Source organism: Pithys albifrons, chromosome 5 (genome assembly GCF_047495875.1).
Source record: "Pithys albifrons albifrons isolate INPA30051 chromosome 5, PitAlb_v1, whole genome shotgun sequence".
Taxonomy (NCBI): Eukaryota; Metazoa; Chordata; class Aves; order Passeriformes; family Thamnophilidae; genus Pithys; species Pithys albifrons.
Window position 1 is genome coordinate 72,584,134 of NC_092462.1, and position 14,974 is coordinate 72,599,107.

The window sequence follows — 14,974 nt, forward strand, 5'->3', positions numbered from 1 at the left end:
CCACGATCTCAGAGAGCTTTTCCAACCTTAACAAATCTATGTTTCTATAATGGAAAGAAATGAGGATTCTATTCCAAATCGACATAATAATTTCATTAAAAATGATTAAAGTTCAGTTTAAGTTGAAGATGAAAAGTTCCTTATTTGTTTTCTGATGTGATTCAACGTTCACTTCCTGACATGAAGGACCATCACCAGATCCACACCAGGGAAAACTGGTGCAGAGTCCAATCCCTCTACACTCCCAGAAACACCACAGATTTGGGACTGTTCTGACAGAAAGAGCATGAACAGAAATTAATTTCACTCTTGGGAGAATAGTCCTGTTCAGGTAAAAATAATTAAAATAATATTGACCTTATTGCACAGCTGAATCGAGCTCGAATGACCAAAAAATAAGCCCGTTTAATTCATTTTCCTTTAGGTCTGTCTTGAAAATAACCTCATGTGAATTCAGCTATCAAATACAAAAATTGCTCAAAGATTTTGCACAATTACTAAAAGAAGTGCACCAAATATCAGACCTCATGGAAAGCAGCAGCTCAGATTTAGGGTTCAAATGCAGTAAAACCAAGGCTCACTCAATGTAAATAATATCCAGTGAACTGCAGTAGTTGGGAAGATATTTCTATTTCTTATAGCAATATAGAAATAGGTCCATTTTCCAAATACACTGCACAAGGGATTGGATTAATCACAAGTTCATGAATAATAACATCAGTCATAATTATTACAATTTTCTACATAAATTGCACAAATTAAAACCATTTGTCATTTTATCTGATGGCCTATTTATTTTATAGATATAGGCAGTTAATTTTACTGAGTAATGCTATATATAAAAAAAGCAGAATCATTAATGAATTCTTTTTGTCTGCCATACAACATATTGTTACTCTAAGTTACTTCAACAGCATCTTAAATTCATTGGAAAAAAAAACCACAAAACACGCATTGCAATTGAGAATTGTCTCTTCCCAGCAAATCTAGAAGGACAAAAATGTGTCATACTGCAGGAAAACATTATCAGTCATGAACAACCTGCAACAGGAACGCTCACCATTATTTGTGTTATTGTTAAAACTCTGCAATAATAAATAACAGTCCAAAAATATAAAAATCCTAAAAGGCACAACCACTGCACAGCTCTGGTAATGCAGGAACAGATGAAAAACAGGCACTCTGGTATTTAAAATTCCAAGGCAAAACTAATGAAAAGAGAATCACAAATCAACATTGGAATTTACATCTCAGCAGAAGAGAAAATGTCATCATCAAAAACTAGACACAAGTCCTTCATTTTTTCATATATGTGTTCACATGAGTATTTTCAGTCTGTTTCCAAAAAAAACCCCAGCATGGATGCTGCTGGTTTATAGTTGGGGTTTATTGGTGTTTTCTCTCCTTCACATATATGATTTGGATTCATATCTGTATTTAATTAGTACTCAAAACCACCAAAAGCAAAAAAAATCTCCTCTCATCCCTTATGGGCAACCTGCAAAAGTATTATTTTTCAGCTAAAAAATCATAAAATTGCAGTTAAACCCTTCCTAAAAATGTAATTGCTTTTTCTTACAAAAAACCATCCACAGTCTAACAAATAAAACTGCAATTCACTTGGGCTACTATGCAAGAAGGTGAGATTAAGAGGAAGCACCCCTTCAGAATATGTTTTAGTTATATATTTCCTTATAAAAAATTCATAGAATTAAAATTTATAAGGTTTACAGTAAATAAAGGTTAGCTGCTATGAACTCTCAGAAAACAAAATCAGCAATTAATAGAATTACCTTTTACTTTTAGCTAATTGTGACACTGAAGCCAGAGGAAAGAAAACATACTGCAATTAGTAATTTAAATACTGCTGAGAACAGAAATTCTGGTAATTTTTTCAATCACACATTTCTTAAAAAGAAATAGTAAGGGCAGGTTTCTAAAAGACACATGGCAAGGCATATCTGTTTACCCTTTATCCATGAGAACAAGCACTGGGTTCCCCAGCAAGCTCCAAACCTCTTACACCTCTGACAGCCACACAAAGTTTTAATTAGTTTCCTGGTTCAGGCCTTCCCAGAATAAATGCACTTCTGTCATTTCTAATGTGTTCTCATGATCAGTTAATGGATTTCAGGATTTTTTTTTTCCTGTCTTACAATTTCTTCTAAATCAGTTCTTGGTTGTCCATATTTTCTCATCTGGAACATTAATGAGCTTGTCTAAAATTCAGTTTCAATGCACCATTCTCTTCTTCTGACTCACTGAGGTGTTCTTTTTCAAACCCACATCCCCCTTCTGTATTACCCTCCAAAATTTCAGGAGAAAGCAGTGGATTTGAAGGCAGTGTCACCATTTAAAAATCTGTCAGTCATGTACCTATATATACTCCAAGTTCAGAATCAGTTCCCAAACACACTCCCCCAGACACAAAATACTAAATTAGCACTTTTGAAGCCCTGGGACTTGTGTACAACCACTCCCACTTTTCCAGGCATCCTCCAAAATCATACACAGCCTGGGGAACAAGAGGGCACTCTGAATATTCAAGGGTGAACACCAAAATAAAGGATGAATTTCTCTTGGTGGTGCTCAAAATCACAGGATCAGGCAAATTGTCATCAATTCCAAACTCCTGGTCAAACCTCCTCGACCTGACATGAGGTTGTAGCAAGGTGGGGGTGGCCTCAAGCTCTGCAAGGAGAGGTTCAGGTTGGACATTAGGAAGATTTTCTTCATGGAAAGAGTTGTTAAGCATTGGAATGGGCTGCCCAGGGAAGTGGTGGAGTCCCCATCCCTGGAACTGCACAAAAATCAACTGGATGTGGCACTCAGTGCTCTGGTTTAGTTGACAAGATGGGGATCAGTCAAAGTTGAACTCAATGATCTTGCAGGTCTTTTCCAACCTAAATGATTCTGTGATTCTAGGAAAGTAGGGCTGCCTTCAAAAATAAAGTTCTGATGCAGCAAAGTTCTGTTGCATTTTGGGCCATTCTTCTATCCAGTGACCTATTTTTAATGATTTCTGCAAGAACTTCCCATCTCCACGATTTCTGTGTTAAGCAGCTCACATGAACCTACAAGTGGACTTCAGGGTTCAAACTGAATGGGACTTATTTATTTATTTGCCAAGAGAAACTTTCAAATCAGATGTTCTCTTTAGGAAGGGAATTGCTCTGAGAGTTTTTAAGGAGATGCAAACCTCTGCACGTGGAACATGCACATGGTGCCTTGTGGAGGCTGTCACTGCTCAAGCAGATTGAGATCCAAGCCCAAACAGAGGTACAGGATACTATTCTTGACTTGCCCAGACTGAAAATGCAATTTTAGGCAGGAAAAAGAAATAAAAGCCTTTAAACTGGGATAATGGTTAAGTTATCTGAGAAAAACAGAAAGAGCAGCTGAGTAACTTCAGCTAAAAATGCAACAGATAAACACAATCTGAAGGGACCACATTTCTCACCACTCGAAGCTTTCGTGGCTATGTTTGTGTGGCTCACATACAACATGCTTTAGTCAAACATACTCTACTGGATTACAGTACAGGGAAATAAGTACAACTGTTTATTTCTTTACTACAAGAAATTAAATTACATGTTCAAAAAGAATTTTTTTCTATTTTCATATTATATAGGCAACTATGAAAAGAAGAAATCAGAATGGAAATATTCATAAATGTAGAATAAAACAACAGCCCAGCAGTTCTCTGCCCTCTCTTGACAGCACTTCATTTTCTCCAGACTTCTTGACAAACTGCTAAAATAGAAATACATTGTTCCTCATCAAAACACAAGCTTGGGACCCAAAGTTGTCATCACTGAAGAAATCCGTATCTTGTAATTCAGCTTGCAATTTCCTGATATAATTTTTTATAGCACTCTATCAAACAAAAATCCAGCTAAACCCAGGTAACCCAAGCAGCTTGTGAAACTGTGAACTCACAAATCAACTCTCACTTCTTGCCTGATTATCTCTGGGCAAGTTGTTGGAAAATAAAGTCAAAGGAGAACAGGCAATTCCCTCCCAGAACACCCAGTAACTTGGTAATTTCAACAATAGACTGTGTTGCACAGAAGCTTCACCCTCTGTGCCAACACCAGTAACAGAAAAACAAGGAGCTTGTAACCTCATTTTCAGCTGGTTTTACAATTAATTCAGGATTTTAGTCTTTCATACCAACAACAAAGTTATAAAGGTTCATAATGAGAGTTAATTACCATGTTATCACCAACTACCTGAAATGAAACATCTCTCTGTGTTTGAGTCTGTAATGATGTGGACATGGTTAGAGACTTTCATGTCCAGAATAATTTGTAGAAAAATAACTTTTTTTTACAAAAACAAGGAGAGAACACTAAGTGTCATCTCTTTGGAAACTGACTCACTGTGAGAGTATAGGAACCATGCAGAGACCTCATTTTCAGGGAATTAGAGAAGATTTATTCTAAAAACAGAAACATCAAGTCTGTTCTCACACTCAAATGGAGGCTCACATTTCTATTCAGCAATGTCAAGATCCACAATGTCTAAGAGAAATTGTTAGTACCAGGTGGATGGACAGATGGAGATAGCTGACATTCATTTTTAATATCACCATTCCTGGGAAAAAATGACTTCTGGATGGATTTTATATAATGGAACTTCCCATCTTGAAGGTTTCTAAATTATGTAATCTGCTTTCCATGATTAACATCAGCTCAAGAAGACAAAGGAACATGTTTGAAGAGTTTCTGCAGTTTGGTTGGTTGGGTTGGTTTGGAGTTTTTGACTGTCTTCCATGGCATAATAACAAAGCAGGAACATGTGATCTGTCAGATCCCTGCCTTCGACTGCCTCACGAATTTCTAAATTGCTTTGTAAGTCAGACACAACTAACTGGTTGCTGCTACTGTATTCCTGCTCATGCTTTGAGACTATAAATTATTTAGAAGAGCTTCTAAACATGCTTGAGCAAAGCTTTCCACCAGAGACCACGAACAAAAACTGCTCACGTTTTTATTATCAAATATTATTAAGATAATTACGTAAAATGAGTAAATAGAGCACCAGGCTAAAGGAAAAAGCAAAACAACCCAAAGAGACTTGCCTGGGTAACAAGTGGCTCCAAGAGCCTCTCCACTGTGAGAGTCCTGATTTCCAGACTTTTGGGGTCCCATTTCAAGATGATTGGTGACGTTGCAGAAGTCATACTCCCTGGAACAGACAAAATCACACAACATCCATGAAAATTATTACTGTAATACCCAAAGGCTGCATATCATTTACTTAGAGAATAAACATATACATCTGCATATAAAATAATTCTCCATAATCTTGCTGGTGTTCCTCTACTCCCCAGAGCTCCAGGTGCACCTCTGCCACATTCACTGCGTGTTTAAACATTTATATTGAGAATTCTTTTTTCCTCCCGTACCCCTTAAGAACAGACACTCCAACAAGCACAGCAGATGGAGATGTCCTGAGGGAACTGCACCCATGGAGGGCACACACAAGAGCAGGTTCATCCTGAAGGAGTGCAGCCAAAAGACAGAACTCAAACTGGGGCAGGGGAAAGGTGTGAGGAAGGACTGGGAGTGTTATGAACTTACTGCAACCCCCACATCTCCCTGTGCTGCTCAGAGCAGGGCAAGGAAGTAGAAGAGTTAGAAGTGGAGCAGAGACTGAGGAAAAAGTCAAGATGGAGGAAGGCATGTTACATTTTGCCTTTTCTTCCCGTGCAATCCAACTCTATTTTAATTAGTAATAAATTTTAAAATCGTTTTCCCCAAGGCTGTTTTGCTTGTGAAAGTAACTGGCAAATGATCTCCTGACTTTATCTTCACCTATGAGGTTTCTATCCCATTTTCTCCCCCTGTCCTGCAAAGGATGGGGAGTGAGGAGCATCTTGGTAGTCACTGGCTACCAGCCAAGGTCAACCCACCACATGTGGAAATAAAACAAATTCAAAACCCCTCTTAAGATTTTTTAATAGAACTTCCCCACAGTATTCACCATTTCTTCATTTTGCATCAAAAAGAGCAGAACTCATTTAAACCCACCAAGGATTTCCCAGACCACCCAAGACTTAAAAGCTTAAACAAGGTCTAAAAGGAAGGCAACAGCAAGTTGCTGTCATTTTATTTGCCATTTCAGTTTTTCCTGTAATTTTCTAGACAGTTGAACTTCAATTTTGAAATTCCAGGTACAGAGAAGCCCAGCTGTCAGGTTGTCAGAGACATCCAATGCACCTCAGTGAGCTGAAAAGTGATTTTGTAAAAGTATCTGGTGACAAGCAAAGCCACATGTAAACTAACTTGTCCATAAAAAAACAAGGAGACGGAAAAGTTTGATGAAAAAAATGTTCATTTTAAATAATTCTGGTTTAAATATTTCTCTATAATATAAAATTAAAATAAAAAATTAAAAGGCCTATACACCATAAGAAATCTAAAAGGGAAAGACAATAAATAGTATTATATTGGACATTGTTTAAGTGAGATCCAAGTCAAGTCCTCTGAAGATAATATCCCAAAAGTTTTAATTGTTTTCTACATAAAATTATGTTTAACTAACAAGCTAATTTCAGGGGGGCAATTATAAGCAGATAGATAGATATAGATAAAATAGATTAGATAGATTAGATTAGATAGATAGATAGATAGATAGATAGATAGATAGATAGATAGATAGATAGATAGATAACCCATCACTGTAATCAAGTGAATAAAATCAAAAGACATTCAGCTGTTGCTCCTTGAATCACATCCCACTCCATAAAGCATTATTCCATAAGATATATTCTCAGGACTTAGCCAAATTATCTAGTACACACAGAATTATTTCACTGCTTTATTCAGGAGAATGCCTTGACTGATTACTATCAATCAAAATTAAAAGTCTCTGCAAAATTCATTCACCGGCTGCAAAGGATCCTCCTTGAGCTAAAATGCTTGCTCAAAAAGAGGCAGATCAGAACTCCCTAATCAATGTATTTATAAATGATTTAAACCCCACCCACAGGCTCCTCTCCTGTGCAAACACTGGGTGACAGAATTACCTGAGAATATCCAGTGTGTGCTAAAATCGCTATTATTCATTGGCCACTCTTGTGCAAAAAATCATTTTCATGTTTTACAACATGAAAACAGTCAGATGTGATTAAAGGAAACTGTGAGACAGTTTCCAGTTGCTGCAAACAGGGTTCATGTGGGAGCTCTCCCCACTTCTCCAACACGCAGCATTTAATCATCTCTCAGAACACACTTCTTTTTTATATAAAGATGTTCAACACTCCAGTGGGCCTCTGGATTCAAAGAGTAAGTCTGAAGTAGACAATTATTCAAGTCAATAATTCATGAGTTATGATACTTTCAAATGTGTTCCAGTCTTTCTTTTTAGTAAGTCCACTTTTCCTCTCCACCACCGTGAGTCCTCAAACAGACACTTGTCAGAGTACAAAAATAAATTCCAGGCTGTACCACAGTCCAAAGCCTACAAAGCAAATTAATTTCAGAGGATGACAATCATACAGGTGACACTAAAGGTAACCTGGATAATCAGTTGTTACAATCAGAACACGGCCTCAGGTTTAACCTTCAGTAAAAAATAAAACAAATATCCTTCAGAACTCAATATAAAAGGGAGAGCGACACTTTCAAATATAAAATGACATAGACAAGAAAAAGCCTGATTAAAAACTTCTAAGATGGGTTTATATTTGCAATAAAATCTATCCCACAACAGCAAATCAGTAAAAATAACAAGTCAAATTAATGCATTTTCCTCAACATTCCTCCAGCTGCTGTCACAACAGCAATTTTAAATGACAAGACTAAAAGGAATCCCTCCCCAAGTGTGTGTATGAAGCGATGGAATATTCCTTCCTTACCATTTCCACAATGAACTTCCCAGACCAAACAGAAAGGGACTACTCAGCTGATGAAGGACAGGATGCTAAGAATACCTTATGATTATTTGACTAAATAACCCCCAAATAAGTAGCTTTAAGTACTTCACTGAAAATATGAATCACTTTATAACTTATACTTGGTTTGGATTGTGCAGTACCTGTGAGGAAGATAACCCCTCTGAGCAGAGGGTAACAGCATCTCATGATATTTTCCATATATAAAAATGTAAATAAAAATATAAAAGTGTATTACAAGAGAGAACATTAGCAGAAAAATATCTTCTTTCCCATTATCTTCTAGACTAGACTAATACCCACTATTTTCTTAAGTAGCTTAATTTTTCTGCTTTCCCATTGAGTTATTTATTGTCATACTGACCACTTAATGCCATTTTTTCAATGCTCAGCAGCATATGGAAACCAATCTACTTTTTCTTCCAAAGACTCAGGTTTCTCATCCAAGTTCCAAGCTCTGTAATTAAGGAACATGTATAAATTCCACAGAATGAAAGTTCACTGCATGATTTTATGGTTAGAGAGTTATTTATTTTTTTATCAGAAAGCTTCTGGGAAACTTAATCACTGTTTCTCACATATGTTATCAACAGGCTGAGTGTGACTATTAAGCCTAAAACTCAAAACTGATATTGTTAAAGAAAGGAATTATGTTAGTAGTGCTGTAGTGATATTAATGCTATAGAAGCACACAGATATTGCAGTCCTAGCCCAGAAACCAGCTCCACACTTTTTACAAGAATGTATTTAAGGAATTCTATTTCCTAATTGTTTGTTTTCTTCCTTGAGCATGTGCCAAAATGTCTCTGCTAAGCTTTTAGCTTGTCCTAAATACAGCAGTATTAGAGAAATGTCTCTATCCAGTTCAGTAATTCTGTGTGAACATTTGTTTAGGCAGTTTGTCTTCAAAGCCTATCTGTAAAGAAAGTAAGTATTTACTTTAGTAAATACTAACAAGTATTTATTTGAACAAGTGGATTCCTATATCAGAGCCAAACTCTGCATCAGTGGAATTCATTTCATAACAAGCCACCGAAAATCTAATCCCACACCACCCTTATCACCAACCCTTACACACAGCAGAATTTCACTTTTTTGGAATGTTGAACAAAACCAAAACATTCTGCATGTGGAATTGCTTTTCTGTCACACCACAATGTATTGTTTCCCTCTACAATAGATCCCCTCTCCTTGTGACTTACCCTGACATGCATTCCCATGGTCAAAGCTGCTGCCAAGGGACAGCTCAGCTCCTTTCTGTGCTCACACTTCAATGTAACAGTAAAAATATTTTAAATCTACACAAGCAAAAGCGGCATTTGCAGAGGCAAACTGATAATTTCTTAGAAACAGAAACACTGCCAGTCTTGAACAGGCCTCTAGTTGTTAGTCCACCTCACAGATGCAGCAATGTAGACTTGAAAGGCAGATGCTAAACATTTCACACTGAATAAAGTAATAAACCCATTATACCTGTTTCACAGCAAAGCTGTAGGATCAACCTGGTGGCAATACCAGACTGGCAATGCTGGCAGCACAAGTTTGTGCTTCCAACAGTCTGTTTGCTACTGGAAGGGAAAAAATGATACTCATTAGTGTAAGACCTATTAGTGTAAAAAAAATGTCCAGCAAGGGAGAAAATCAGGAAGTTAAGAGGACTCAAAAGGCAGGATAATAATAATTTAGCCCATGTTTCCAAGCATTAAATTTAAAATAAATACTAAATGCTGTGAGGCATTTATATGGACTATTAAAAGATAAAAAAGAGCTTTACAAATGATTCTCCCACATCAGTCACCATCTCAGCTTGCAGTCCCTGTGTCCAAACTAATGGGACGCTTCCACATATATTTAAAACCCACCTGATCTTCCAGCTATTTCTATCCTTTGCCCTTGGTAACAGGGCTATGGATCCCACCAAGAACATTCCCTGGTGGAACACTAATCCTACAGAAGGAACGCAAGTGTTCAGTTCTGCCTGACTTTGAAGCCACATGCAGGGACAGCACAGGCAACAGAGAAAGCTGCTCCCAGTCCAGCAGCAGAGATGGAGCGCAGGGCAGCCCCTCCAGCAGCACCACACACACAAACTGCTTTAACATGAGTCAGAAACTGAAAAACAGCCTGTGCTTCTTTGGTTCACATCTGAAGATTGAGAGCCACGTCAAAACAAACACGTCTCTGCACGGAGACAGACTTCTGGGAGGAACACGGAATTTCCTTCCAGCAGGATACACTATCTCTTGAGACAGACACAGGAACACTCTGACTGATCTCACAGACATTTGTGTGCTGCACTGGGAGCTGGGAATCTAAATATGTGAATGGCCATCCCCTTGGGTCTGCCTTGAGAGCAGAACAGCATTTAGAGATGCACAAGCTGGCTCTGGAATACCTTGCACAGGTCCAGGGTAAGTTGGAGCAGAGGACCAGCTACCTCAGATATTAGAAATACTCAATCACAGAGTCCTAGGGAGTCCAACACCTGGCCCAAATGGCTGCAGTGAGATAGAGATAGATTAGATAGATAGATAGATAGATAGATAGATAGATAGATAGATAGATAGATAGATAGATAGATAGATAGAATCCCAGACTATTCTGAGTCGGAAGGGACCCACAAGGATCATCAAGTCCAACCCTTAAGTCAATGGCCCACATAGGGGATTGAACCCATGACCTTGGCATTATTACAACCAAGTTTTAACCAACTGAGCTGATCTCAGGGATAGATAGATAGATAGATAGATAGATAGATAGATAGATAGATAGATAGATAGATAGACAGACACACACAGACAGACACACACAGACAGACACACACAGACAGACACACACACACAGACACACACAGACAGACACACACACACAGACACACACACACAGACACACACAGACAGACACACACAGACACAGACACACACAGACAGACACACACAGACACAGACACACACAGACACAGACACACACAGACACAGACACACACAGACAGACACAGACAGACACAGACAGACAGACAGACAGACCTGGTGTTACATATAGCTGAGATTCTGCTCCCTTCCATCTACCTGCAGTACTGGGCAATGCAGCTGTACCTGTGAGCTGACCTGAGCTGATGTAAAGTGTAGTTGCAAGAGCTCTGCTTCTCCAGGGAGCCTGGTTTCCAGCACTATTGCCAAGCCATTTCTCTGTCTCTGCTAACACAAGAATACAAATACAGGCAGGAGGACAAAAAGCAGGAGTGCATAACAATTGTCAAGAGGGGAAATAAAGGGGAAATGCTAAGAGGGCACAGACTAACAATGAGGAGTAAAAGTGCAGTGGAAAGGGAATAGGGAACATCTCTTTCTACAGATGAAAGCTCTTATCATTAGTCAATGACAGCACAGCACAGCCTCCAGCACATCTGGCTGAAACACTCTCAGCTCAAACAGGCAGTTCCCGACACCTTGCTTGAAAAAAGAGAAAGAAGAAAGAAAGAAAAAATAAACAAACAGAACTGGGTAGTTTGCAGGAGTATAAGGAATATTTGTTGACTCCATGTCTAATAACAACTTTTTGACATACTTATTCGTATCACGAATGTGACTCCTCTCTTCTTTCCTAAAACTTGGGCTGGAAAAAACATGTCAAACTAAACCTTTAGCCCCAGTTCCCAAGCTTAACCACGCAGGAAATTTTTAATTTGAGCTTTTCTAAGCCCCCAGCTTCCTTTTGGATTCACAGCCCTCTCACCTTCTGCTGACCCTCCACCTCCACATTGGGCTGAGATCCTGGTTTGGCTTCACCCAAACAAAGTTCTGAAATGGAAGCAGCCCATGAGGCAAACTTGGATTTTTAATCAATAAACCATCAAGTGAGGAGGGAAAAGGCCTTGAGGAGGCAACAGAGCCAGAGGGACAGAGCCCATGGAAAGCTAAAAAAAGGCAAAGACTGAGTGATTCTCACACTTTGCAGTCACATTAACCAGTCAGTCTTGAAGGCAACAGCCCACACCAGGACCTGACTTAGACATGAGGGCAAAATGCCTTCAGAAATCCAAGATCCCATAAGAACTCTCTGGGAAGGTGCAAACACAAGGGGCAGAGGAACAGGGAGGTGCCACCCACACCCCCCTCTCATGACCTGCTGCTGCTTCTGCCTTAACTGGAAAGTGATAATGTATTTCAAAATTCTCTGTAAAGCTACATGCAATGGCCAAATCATTTTTATCTACTATATAGCTTAGTAAAATAATTCTGTTTTAGAGGCTCACACATCTCCAGCTACATTCTGAGTACCTGCTTGGGCTTCCCCATCATTCAACACTCAGGTGACATTTACTACTTAGTAGATCCTCACTCCAGGGGGCTGTTAAATACAATATCCAAGCCTTAAAACACCTAAAATTCAAATGGTTGGTTCTTCATGAGTAGCCTGGTGATTTGGGGAGTTCTATCCCCTAGAAAGGATGACAAATTGGGTTGTTCACATTTGTTTGCTCTAGTAAATGCAAGGAGTAGAATGACGTGAAAAGTAATTTACTCCAAGATGAGTAAGTAATGAAAGTGCTTGAAAGCTGCTTTAAACAGCCATCCATAAAATTCCTATATTCAAATCATTTATCTTGCATTATTTATACAAGCATGCTTTTTCCCACTGAATAACTTTTACAGTCAAGGTAGGGGAGTTTCCTAAAAAGCTCAGGAAAATAGAAACTTTTTAGGAACCTGAACCAAAAGATTGCCACGTCACTCCTGTACACTCACAGACTTTCCCACAAATCGCTCTGTGTTCCCACAGCTCTTCAGCATCTTCTAATAAAAGTCATCTTCCCCTGTACTCTGCTTAGTGAGGCCACACCTTGAGTGTTGTGTTCAGTTCTGGGCCCTTCAGGTCAGGAAAGATCTTGAGGGGCTGGAGCGGGGCCAGAGAAGAGCAACGAGGCTGGAGAAGGGACTGGAGCACAAGTGCTGTGGGGAGAGGCTGAGGGAGCTGGGGGTGTTTAGCCTGGAGAAGAGGAGGCTCAGAGGTGACCTCAGCACTGTCTGGAACTGCCTGAAGGGAAGTTGTGGCCAGCTGGGGGTTGGTCTCTTCTCCCAGGCACTCAGCAATAGGACAAGGGGGCACGATGGGCTCAAGCTCTGCCAGGGGAAATTGAAGTTGGAGAGCAGAAAGAACTTCTTTGCAGAGAGAGTGCTCAGGCATTGGAATGGGCTGCCCAGAGAGGGGGTGGATTCTCCATCCCTGGAGGTTTTTCACCTGAGATTGGCCGTGGCACTGAGTGCCATGATCTGGTAAAGGGACTGGAGTTGGACCAAGGGTTGGACTTGATGATCTTGGAGGTCTTTTCCAACCCAATTGATTCTATGATTCTATGATCTCCCAGGTGTGGAGGTCCTCTAACCCTCTGAGCTGCCTGCTGGCAGCTGGGGCAGGCAGGGGCACTGCAAGCCCAGGGAAACCACAGGGGTTTAGATCAGCTTCTCTTTGCAGATCCCACACTCTGCGTCCTCCCTCTGTATTGTCCCCCCAAATGATGCAAATTTCTACACTTAACAAAGTAATAACTGTGTAAGACATTCAGGTTAATGCAGATATGGTGAATTTACATAAATGATCCTCCTTTTTGGTACTAAACCCATCACTTTCAAAAACTTTCTTCAAGTTCTGCTCCTTCTTAAGGAAACATTTATCACACATCATGCAGAAAAAAAAATAAACTTTTATTTACTTAACCTATTTAACTTGGGTTTCTTTCACTATATTAACGTGGTCACATCTCCAACAGCAGAGAAGTACTAAGAATCTTTGCTCTAAACTAACGTGTTCGCTTCCTTCCAACACAGAATTTGCATCACAAATGCCAACATTTCTGCAAAATGTGTATTTGAAGTTGGCTCTAACCATGGCTTTGCAAGCCTCTGCTTCTGCATGTAGGGGTCATCCTTTCCCTGCAAGTATCCTATTCACAATTCCTCATACTTGGAAACTACAAGTACCTTTAACTCTGTACTGCCCTGTAGCTGCTCTTCACTCCTCAGAAAAGGAACTCTCTATACCACAAACCAACCACTGCTGCCTCCAGATTAAGTAACTTACAGTTTTTCCTATGGAGAGCCAAAGCTTTAAGAGTTTTTGAGGATTTTTTTGTTTGGTTGGCTTCTTAAGGAGACTGTTCCCCTGCTAGTTTCACTATAGCAATACTGCTAGTTCCATCCCTACACATATTTGTCTTTCATTAAGCTTTAAATAATCTGATTATTCATGATTTTAATTAAGAGGTTTTGGCTCTTGTTCCTACAGGTGCAACACTATTTTCCTGCACTGAACACAATCTTTTAGTTACCTGAACTACAGACACAACCAGCCCAAAGCTTGCAAAATTCAGAGACAAACAGGATGAGAAGAGTCTCCCCTTGCCCTTGGAAAGTCTACAAGCTCCCACACTATGGAGAAGGAGCTGTTCCCTTTTCTGGCTCCATAATTAACACGTTAAATAGCACTGTTTTTAAACAAAGCCCAGTAGGAGCACAGTTGACATTCTCCTCAGCAATTAATATTAAGGGTCATTAATAACCTCTCTGAACATTCCCACCAACTTCTAGATGTTCTCATTGTCTGGTATCTGTGTTTTTCCAGATGTTCATCCACTGTCCCTGAGAAATTCCTAAAAATTATAAAGAAATGTATCACCTGACCTTGTGCTCATTAAATCTGCTCTTTCTTTAAACATTTTACAGAAAGTTGCTGTATTTCTAGGAAACCCATTCAGAACAGGCCTCATTCTGATAGAAGCCCCATGTACCACTCCAAAATTATTTACCACTAATTAAAAAAAAAAAGGACAAAGTAAAAATCACTGAAAATCTTCAAGGATGGAAATAAATAATAAGAACTAAACTGCTTAATTCTGCTTGGTCAGCTATCACTGAAAATGTTCCTGCCATCATTCTTATGCTGCACAATGCACAGACTGCCATCCATGATGATATCCAGAAAGTTTTACCTTCCCCAGCTGTGTGTTCACAGGATTTGCTGTGGATCTGTTAGTTGGGAAATAGTGACATACAAAGTGGCATAAGAATGGCATCA

General features: G+C 39.3%; 1 protein-coding gene across 3 annotated transcripts in view; it reads right to left on the reverse strand.

Moving 5' to 3' along the window:
• CTNNA2 (catenin alpha 2) overlaps positions 1 to 14,974 on the reverse strand; it is a 511,524-nt gene that overhangs the window by 446,859 nt on the left and 49,691 nt on the right. For all 3 annotated transcript variants that reach the window (XM_071557036.1, XM_071557037.1, XM_071557038.1), the window contains one exon: positions 5,084 to 5,190. In XM_071557036.1, the coding sequence (XP_071413137.1) occupies positions 5,084 to 5,185 (102 nt within the window). In that variant the 5' untranslated portion in view covers positions 5,186 to 5,190. The remainder of the gene's footprint in view (positions 1 to 5,083; positions 5,191 to 14,974) is intronic.